Here is a 10,627-nt window from a genome sequence, read left to right on the forward strand (position 1 = left end):
GGAGAAGAGTTTCATTTCCATAGCATGACCATAGGACAACCCTCAATACCCCGTCGTGCATACATGCTGAGTTCCATAGGATGACCTATCTCATTGCTATGCTCCATAAGAAAAACGATTACTAGTAGAGTAAATGACGGATCCATGTCCTCACCCACGTTCTCATGTGAAGTTAATAGGCGACCCATGATCTTCCATAACTGTTCATAATCGTCACTTTCTAACAAGTATGAAAGGAGACCCTCCACCACGGGTAAATAGTACATGCTACTTTTCCCATTCTTGCACATTTAATAACAAGTTGAGAGAGAGGGTTCCAAATACTGAGCACTCAACCTTTTTTTGTCTAAAGTATTGACTTGAGCATTGGATATGTTTCCCCGAACACAAACTCAGGGCCCCCCATAGCTTACGTGCTTCCTTATGCAGGAAGAACTTGGCATAACATAACAAAGTTAATTTGGCATAGCATAACAGAGCTTGGCATAGTATAGCATAGTTCGGCATAGCATTACACATTTCGGCATAGCATAGCACAACTAAGCATAGCATAACATCTCTAAACCGGTGACATCCTCAGAACCAGAGAAAGTTTTGTTCGTCATCACTAACAATCAAGAGTAAAGAGTTTAAGATCGTTTACGTGGTATTGATGTTCATTTTATATAAGTTTGAGTGGTCTATTTTTGGTAAGAGAAGATCTCTTCTTTCTTGATTCTTAGGAGAATTTTTCGGAGGATGAATCCCTTACCGATTCCTTTTTAGCTATCCCTTGCCGATTCCTTTCAACCTAACGGTGTGCCAAATTCATCAGATGCCTACACTTTTTAGCTATTGTTCTCGTCATAATTTTCCTAGCCTGTGCAAGTATGTGCTTGAGTGGTATCCTCGTGTTACCAAGCTAACATGTTTGATAATCCATAGTATTAGTATGTCTAGAACTTCATATGCAACCAAGAAGCATGGTGAATATTACTTGTTCTGTCATGCTCTTACTTGAAATTCTCTTGATTTCTTCTCGACAGGGTGAACAGAAAGGAACTTTGCCACATTCACTAATCACTTTAGACTATTACTATTTTCTCTCGCTAACATTCCTTCCCCTTAGCTTGCCTACATCCATATCCAGCAAAAGCGATATCAATGCATGCAGGAAGTGATTATGACAAGGAAGTTATATATGCTGAGATGATCAATATCTAACTAGATGACTACCTAATACAAACACCTTTTTGGAAACATGGAACCCACTCAACTTTAGGTTGAGCAAGGATCCATCTTGCAAATTGTGATAATGGAAACACTCATGAACAAGCTAAACCCGTTATGGGAAGGGCTGGGAGGGGTTTAGAACCAGTCCCTATGGACATCCAGGTCTCAACGAAATCCCAATTGTAAAGGAAGTTGCAAGCTCTATTAGACCTAATTCTTTTCAAGCTATCACTCCAAATGGAAGCATGAAGCCACAACACATTTTCAAATCAGTGCATTTGAATGTACCACCATTTCTTCAAACGAAGCAGGTATAAGCAGAATAGGGCACAGTTGACGATATTGTCGTAACAAAACACTTTCTCATATCAGAATTCATCATTCATGAGAAAGGAAACCCCAAATGAAAAAATTACAGGAAAAATTCTAAATTCTACATGACACAACAGCGGCAAGGGGCTTCCTAACATCCTAACCAACTAAAATCCCCCATGTATTGGTGCAGAAGTAATGAAGTCTCTGGATAAACACACAAAACGAGGGAGTTTGGTCACCGATTACGTAATTGTCAAGCCTCTTAATAACAGTAAGACAACCTTTAAGTTAAACTCCCGGTACAGATGCATTAATATCAGTTGGTTTATTATTCCTCGAGTCTGATGGCAAAGAAGACCAATTGTCCCCCTGGAATGGAGACGGAGAGGGGTTCGATCTTGGATCAGCGTTGGAGACGGGAACAGCAGAAGTAGGAGTCGCAGTTGATATGAAGTCTTGTTTCTGTTTCTTTGGCTTCTGCTCATGCTGGTTCCCTGCCAAAAAACTGCCAATCACAACCTGCTCCATATGCACAAAAGGAGAAATATCAGAATCCAAGTCAAACTCTTTTGGGTTAAGAGAGTGAGAGAGGGGACGGAGAAGGGGAGGGGGATGAGAGCTATAACGAAAGAACCTGCACAGGACTAGCAGCAACAAGTAAACCAGCAACTCCACCGCCGACAACGCGTCCATCTGGACTTGCCAATGAAACACTCATACCACCAGTTCTGCTCTTTGTTCCACCGCTTTCGTTGGGCATAAATGAGCCAGATAGAGAGAGGATCTCAAAACGACCCTGATTGAAAGCCAAATGGTGTATATTAAGAATAAGAAATGAACTACAAAAGACAATGTAGTATGCACATATAAAAATTAATTGAATAAAGTGGCAACATGAGAGAAGAAAATTGACCAAAGGGGCTAGCATGGTAAATTCAACAGTGAATGGATCACTAAGGAATACAATAGCAGAAACCTTCTATGATCACACAAGAAAAGGGGCGGAAAAGGGTCAGTTGGGCATCCTTGTTTAACCTGCTTCTATTTAATTTAAGAAAGATGGAGCAAAGCAAAATTAAGAGGTCAAATCGACAACCTTTCTCAAACATTTTTTAACTCCATTAAGGTGACATTACAATTTAAGAAACTTCAAGTTGAGGGAAACAAGAAATTAACAGTGCAAAATGTGAATAGTGTCATCAGTCAAGAGCATAATATACCCTCTTCCATCTAGTCATACAAGTTGAAGCAAAATGAGCCTTGCAAAAACAGCAGACTATTTATGCCAATTAGAAAATCTCACAGGGGGTAATCACATAAAACGTTGGTTCTGGAATGATTTACATTTATGAGAGCAAGAAGCTCAGGGTTTTCCATGAATATAAATCATCGCCGAGACACAGTGAATTTGAACAACAGAAGAATAAACATAGAGACTCATAGAAATCAGCCATATCACAGTAAAAATTACTTGGCAAGACACTTGAAGGTTGATTGCGCCATAATATGATAAAAATTTCAACATTGAAATTTCTATTAAATAATGTTCATTAATTTCTCACTAGAACTATAGATTAGATGCATATAATTATAAAATTCTAACTAAATTAAGTACTTTCCTAATAGTCCAAGGATACACCTAATAGGAAATAATAAAAACTACAACTTCGTCTAGGACTCAAAATTTTTTCATAAAAACTGATAATAAATTCATGATTGACAACCAGCAAATTACCAAGAAGACAATAATTTCTTTTGGGCCGAAAGCAAGAAACCCAATAATTTTGAACCGTAAAAGTCGATACTTTATTTATACTATACAGCATATTAATTTTCCACATAACACAGTAATCTGCATCATTACCTCCTCAAGTAACAGATATGAAACAAAAACAAAAGAAAAAGTGCGCAAGTGCCATCAAGGGTCATTGAAGACAGCATAGTAACTAGAGAATGAAAAATGCAGAACGAACAAATAGATACCACACATCCCAAACGGTGTTAGATTTGTTGAATTAATTATGAAAATTGAAACTTGATCATTGTTGTCTGCTCACTGTGTATTGTTCCCAAAAAAAATCTACATAATGTCTAAGCAAAAAAAGTTAAAAATAAAATAATGAATTCAACGGGAACAAACAGCTACACACTAAGATGATCAAGAAAACTACATACGAAAGACAAGATACTTCACCAAAGCAACCTCAATTTGGCAGGGTTAAACAATTTTTTCCTGAGTAAGGATAATATGAATCACCTCATATGTCAATGTACCCCCGGAAGAATCAGGCTGTCGAAGCGTAACACTGGAAATCACACCATTTGCAGAGAGAATGCATATAGCCCGAGGCCCTTGCTGAGAGAATGATATGATCTTCATAGTAACATCCTAAAACCACCGGAACAGATGTGCTTTTTATCATTAAGTCATCCAAATACTACGAAGTACTTATGAAAGTATAGATAGAGAAACATAGAGTCGTTTTTATTCTTTTCACTCTTCTTCGACCTAACTAATTTCCCAGAACATCAGGAGGACTGCACTAACATTTTGAGAATATGAAGAAAAAAATTTGCAAAAAGCCGCATCCCTTTTATTTATTTATTTTGTTTTTTGCGAGAAGGAAAATCATCTCAATCACTCTCTAATGTAAAAAAGTATGAAGTTAGCATTATACTTCACAAGATATTGTTTTGTGACAGCAAAAAGGGACCAAGTTCAAATGGGTTCAGGCCATATAAATACATACCTCACCAGAATTAACTGTGATGATGTGGGGGGTGAAATTTGCACCCACAGGGCAAGCAACCCATTCTCCTACAAAAACAAATACAGCAAGATGAAAAGTTACCTACAGAGCTTTGACGATAATATCATCATGACATTTATTAACAAGACTCCTTTTCAAAATGAAACAATAACCTTTTCCTATCTGAAGCGCCAATATATGGTAAAAGAATCCGGCAATGCTGATTAGCGTAAAATCTAGTAACTGCTATTTGTAATTACATTCAAAAAGATTCGTAGGTACATGTTAGTCGTGCAGGGACTTCAACCCTGCTCCCTTGGCAGGGATGGTAAGCATCCAGCCACCATCGGGCAGGCCTTAGTTACTTGTAAATTCTTACTAGAGACTTAGAGAGACAAACTTGAGTAATTAGCGCATCCACTATTTACAACATAACTTTGTACAGTGTCATAAAGCAACGGCTTTAAATTCACCAAAATGATCATAAACATTGCTAATGGGAGTGCTTAGTAGAATCAAACTGAGCATATCATATGCATTAATGTCCTAATAAACATTGGAAAAATCAAGTAAACAAAAGAGGCAGAAATCAAAAGACTTGCAGCATGGGTGATAAGATGTATCCTACTAACAGGGGCTAAGGCTTCTCGGTGGTATAATGTAGGGTTTCAAGGCCATGCACATAAATGACCATAAAAATTGTTCTTAAAATGATTATTAGTTTCTTCAAAAGTTTTCTTTATCGGCATATGATGTCAAGCGAAAACAAAACCACTTGAAGTTATTATACACCGCATGGCTCCAAATAAAGATAAAATTAGACTCAAATATAACATGAAGAAGCATAGAACCCTGCTATTTTCATGGCGAGATGCATGGAAAGTGGCAAAAAATCTAGACATTGCATGCTTCATTAACTATGACAGGTTTCTCCATTTGCACGCGGGATTCTCAAAGCCAGTGCATTTACATAAAGCAATGAAGTTTATCCTTGTGTTTGTAAGCTTAATAGGTAGACTTAAGATAGAAGACCACGCAAGCCAACCCAAAAGTAGGGCTGATACGGAACAGTCAAAACTAATATCATAATGACACCCAGTTGGCAGAAATTAAGTATCATCACACCACATAGGAACTTCCAAAAGACCAAAACTAACATCACAAACCCCAAAACTATGTACCAACAGTACTCTCAAACAAAATCTTATATTCCTTCCCCTATTTTCCTGCTTATAGTCAGGATCTGGATGACAGGGTTCGTTAGTCCAAATCTATTCACCTGCAGACTTTTAGGAGGTACGTGGAAATGATTTCTTCCATGATTCTCTTAAATACCATAACAACAAGATTCTATCTTTACAAATACAAACACCCCAAAACGCACACACATAAATGTCTCAACAGAAGCATCCAATCAGGACCCACGTATATAGACCCCAATATATACACTATACATACGGTGCCAAGACGCAAACTTTTCAAAATCAGATAGAACTCAAAGGGTATAGATACAAGTAGCATGCAAGTCATTACCTAGATTCTCCATTTCATATTTAGTGGTCTTGCTCACAGAGCTAGCTGGCTTCACCTTCTGACGCCTATCGGAGGAGAAATCAATTACCGGAGGTGGCGCTGCAGAAGATATAGGCTTCGGAGAGAGTGGCGCGGTGGCGGAGCCGTCTGGTGCATATTTCCTGGGTCTGCCTCTCTTCTTCTTTCCAGGCATGGCCGGCGCTGCCGCATTAGGCGGTGGCTGTGGCTGGGCCGCCGACTGCAGCAGAGCGGATCCAGAGGACGGGTTAGGGTTTTCTGACCTCGGAGCCACATGGTAGTCCGATGCGGCATCAGATCCCACCACTGTAACCCCACCACTACTACTTACAACTTCTCTTGCTGTTGCTGGTTCCATCCTTAAATTCTAGAAATGTAATTTTTTTACAGAAAAATATCAAAAATTCACTTGGATTTTAAGCTGTAATCATGCATATATCTTGAAATTAAAACCCAAAAAAATTGAAGAACAAACAGAGTGAGAGAAAAAAAAAAAAAAAAAAAAAAAAAACAGAGACGGTACAGTTGAAATGCTCACTAATAATCCAAATTTACCTAGAAATTTTGGAACAAAGATGGGTTTGTTTGTTTAATATCAGATTAGCAGAAACTGAAATGAAAGAGTTATTTTTATTTTTCAAAAAAATTGAAGGATAAAAATTAAGGTTTTCTATATTTTTGGGAGGATTTTGAAGGATAAATGGAATGCTTTTGTTTTTTCTTCTCTGGTTTATTAGCTAAAATTTGGTTCCTTTCCTACTGTCTCAAAATAATATTTAAATTGGACATTTTTAAATATAATAATAATCAATTTCGCTTTCTATTTTTCTCTTCATATTTCATTTTTTAATATGTAATAGTTTTCTTATATGTCCTTTCTTTATTCTTGTTATTTTGTGATTAAAATAATTTTTTGCAAAAAAGTTTTAAGTTGCGAAAATTGGAAGAAGTTGTCCAAAAAAGAGCTTCAAGCATGACACTTATCCACATCCGAACTAATTAGAGTGGTAAAAATAATGTGTATTACCTTGATGATCAGGGTTCTCGAATTCTCCCCCGTTTTAAACGGCATGACACTTATCCTAAAAGAGTTGTGAACAATTACCTAATCATCAAAGCAAGAATAATATTAACAAAAATAAGAATTTGCAGTGCCTTTATAATCATTATCGTTCACATTGTTTAAATTTTAATAGTAAATAATTATTATATTCATAAAATTAGCATGCGTAATCAAAAAGTTTGAAATTGAAATAATGCTTTATATTTTTTTGGGATAATTTTTTTTTTCTTAGCTATTATGATTATTAACCTGAAAAGAAATTCAAATCTCATCCTCTTCAAGTCATAAGAAGTAGGTTTTTCTAAAAATAGAAAAAGTATAAACCCCAACATTTCATTCCATAATATCAAACACTACAAATAGCATTATGAAAGCGGCATGAGAAATTACCAACAATAGCCTAGGAAGTTAGGCACCAGGATTCTAGAAAAATATATAACCCCGGAATATATCCAGACTACACCAGCATAAAACCGGACAAACACTATCCCGAGATAAATCTAGATAGATTAAACAAAGAAACAGAAAAACAAACAAATACAAATGGTCCGAATCAAGTGTCTTGTCTTCCCCTTCATTAAGATTTGACGTTGAGAAGATCGATCTCCACCGGATTTAAGAGCCTCATCATTTTACACCATGCAATTGTATCGCTAGACCACACCTGAAAGCAGATGATCAAGAAACACGATAGTCATAATAAGTAAATTAATAATAGGAAGAGGTTACTTTAATTTTTGAATATTACTAATATATTCATACTTATTTTTTACTGCAAAAATAAATATATTTTAGCAATAAGTAATGACTAAGAGATTTTTTTTATGTAATGTAGGTTTACAAAATAAAATTTGCTTGATTTGTTTTTACCCTTTTGGATTTTATTTTTTGAAAATAAATACAAATAACAAATGACAAACTCAACAATATGGTTTACTCTTTGTTTTTTGGCATTAGTTATTTACTCTACCAAAATTGAAAATACTTTATATTAATAAAAAATCAAAGAATGCAAGTGATGACAGATCATATGATTTTATTAATCCTTTATGAATTTGGACCACAAACACTAACCCAGAAAATAAAAGTTATTGAGGAGTAAAATATTCATTAAAACAAAACGAATATTGTATATATGTATATGTATGTATAATATGGTGTCAGATGAATTGCCAAAAACTAGAAAATATATTAAAGAAACATAGCATTAAGATAAGAACGAGTAGTTATTAATATTATTTGTGCCTTTGAATCAATAGAATGCTGATGAGGTCGATGGACATTACCCACCATAACTTTCATTTTTTTTTTATAGATTTATTTATTGACTTATTATTACATTTTTTTTGGCCAGTAGGGCAAAGACAACTTGATTAATAAAAGGATACAAAGTATAATTTAAAATATAAATAAAATATTTTTCAAATGAATAATAAATGTCTTTTGGAAAAGGCAAGTGGTGGTAATATTGCATGTCAATTCCAAGGAGTGGAATCTTATGGAAATGGAGTTTGAAAGTTTTATATTATATTTTTTTAATGAATTATTTAATCTTGTTTAGCTAAAACTCATTATCAGTGATGAGCATGTGCACCCATCATTAATGCTTGCTTCCCTTGGTTTTATTGAAAAATGTATGGCATCTTTTTTGAAACGATAATGGGATTCGAATCCTGGTTACCAGGATAATACATACCATTTTTACAACTCCAATTAGTGGCTTGAGTGTTTTGACACTCTCATTTTATCCCCAATTCACGTGCATTGTTAGATGTTAAATGGGTCTTGCATGTGTGTTTGTAATAAATGACTATCACATATGCTACATATAATTGGGATAAAATGAAGGTCATAAATTAGAGGTATGTAACATTGCTCGATTTTATGCTACTTTGGATAATTGCTCCTTTTTGTTAGATTTTCTGAACCTCCAATATGACTTTACTCATAATTTCCTATCTAAGTGTGTCTTTTATATCCTTGAAGAGTAATTATCTGCCTTTTAAAATTGTGGTTGTAGTGAACAAAAATTGATCACCACATTAACCGAACACTTCTTAATGCTGTTAGGGGCTATTCGGCTTATTGCTCTTATGTGATCTGACTGCCCTTATCCTAAAAACAAAGATTGTCAGTGAACTCGACGGTCGTTGGAAGACCATGAGTGCTGACGCTCAAGTTAGTCTCCAAGATAATCACTAGTCAAAGCAATCACAAGTTAGAACTTAAACTTTAATTTGAGATCTTACCCTTCTTTATATAGTGGAGGACACTTAAGTCCAGTCCAAAAAACTTTCCCTCTAGGGTACCACTAGTATGCTAATTAATTTTTTACCCTTATTTTCTTCCTCCCACAACAACTACACTTCTCTCTTCTTCTCTCTCCTTACTGTTGCCCGTCGGTATCCAACCTAAACTGAAGCTCACATCACCATGAACATACTCCGATCGACCTTCCACCACCACCACCAATGGTTGTCTATTTGATCGAAAAATGATCGGAAAGTTGAGACCACAACAAGACAAAAGCCTGAGATCCGACCGATTCTGGTGACGGTTCGCTAAACCACCAATACTGTTGGACTCCCCTCACTGAGACGCACAATATCCAGCCAGATATGGCCCAAAATAGTCGTCGGATATGGCAGTTTTAAAACAGTAACATTGGTCGGCCAATGTTACTATTTCAAAACAGTAACATTGGTAGGTCAATGTTATTATTTGGAAAAAACTTCAGATCCGGTCGATTTCAACAACGGTTTGCCATACCACCATCATCGTTGGACTCCCCTCATTGAAGCACATAATGCCCATTCATATACGATCCAAAACGGTCACCATATATGTCCTTTTTAAAATAGTAACATTGGTCGGCTAACGTTACTATTTTGAAAAAACTTCAGATCCGACCGATTCTGACGACAATTCACAACACTACCATCACCGTTGGACTCCCCTCACAGAGACGCATAATGTCCAGCCATGTTTGGACCAAAACGACAGCCAAGAAAAAATGATGAGAGAGAGAGAAAGATGTCGTAATGAGAGATATGTGGTAAAGAGAGAGAGAGAGAGAGATGCAGTAGGGGAGAGAAAGTTGTTATGATGAGAGAGATGTAGTTGAGAGAGAAGATGTGGTGAGATAAGAGAGAGACATAGCATATAGAGAGACATAGCATATAGAGAAAGTAACAAGATAAATAAATCATATTAAATCTAATCCTCTTTTAAAAAAGGGTAAAAAAGGAATCGGATAAAATTTTAATGATTTAAATATTATAAAAACTAAAAATAGACTTATGAGGGATAAGATTTTTTGGAATGGACCTAGATGTCCGATAATTTTGAAAGTGGTATTAATATGCCATTTTCCATTAAAAATTAATGATGATCACTCAAAAGTATTATTAGATTGTGCTAATACAATATTTCCGCTCACAATTCAATCTAGTAAATAGTACTAATCTACAATCTAAATAAAAGCCCAACCCAATGTTGTAGGCCCAAACAATCGAACTGGTAAGTCCAAGTCCCCCATGGAAGATGGAACCTCCTTTAAACCAGATTGAAACTTTCAATCATCAGACCAACTGAAGGAAATCCATAAACAGTTGGCACAACCAAAGTGGGGTTTTCGGCATTTTTTACGAATCATATTCATATAATGAGAAATTTCTTTCTTTCCCGACGCAATATAACCCGAACTAGCTGATTTTTGGGTTAACCAAATAGGCTG

At 35.8% G+C, this 10,627-nt stretch overlaps 1 protein-coding gene across 1 annotated transcript; it reads right to left on the bottom strand.

The window, feature by feature from the left end:
- Positions 1–1,545: 1,545 nt before the first annotated feature.
- On the bottom strand, positions 1,546–6,239 carry LOC119980470 (AT-hook motif nuclear-localized protein 1-like). The gene is made up of 5 exons (XM_038823174.1): positions 5,811–6,239; positions 4,278–4,345; positions 3,785–3,916; positions 2,162–2,323; positions 1,546–2,046 (listed from the first exon to the last, which is right to left on the bottom strand). The coding sequence occupies exons 1-5, from the start codon at positions 6,184–6,186 to the stop codon at positions 1,816–1,818; spliced, it is 969 nt and encodes a 322-aa protein (XP_038679102.1). The 5' UTR covers positions 6,187–6,239; the 3' UTR covers positions 1,546–1,815.
- Positions 6,240–10,627: the final 4,388 nt, after the last annotated feature.

This window comes from Tripterygium wilfordii, chromosome 16 (assembly GCF_013401445.1).
Source record: "Tripterygium wilfordii isolate XIE 37 chromosome 16, ASM1340144v1, whole genome shotgun sequence".
NCBI lineage: Eukaryota > Viridiplantae > Streptophyta > Magnoliopsida > Celastrales > Celastraceae > Tripterygium > Tripterygium wilfordii.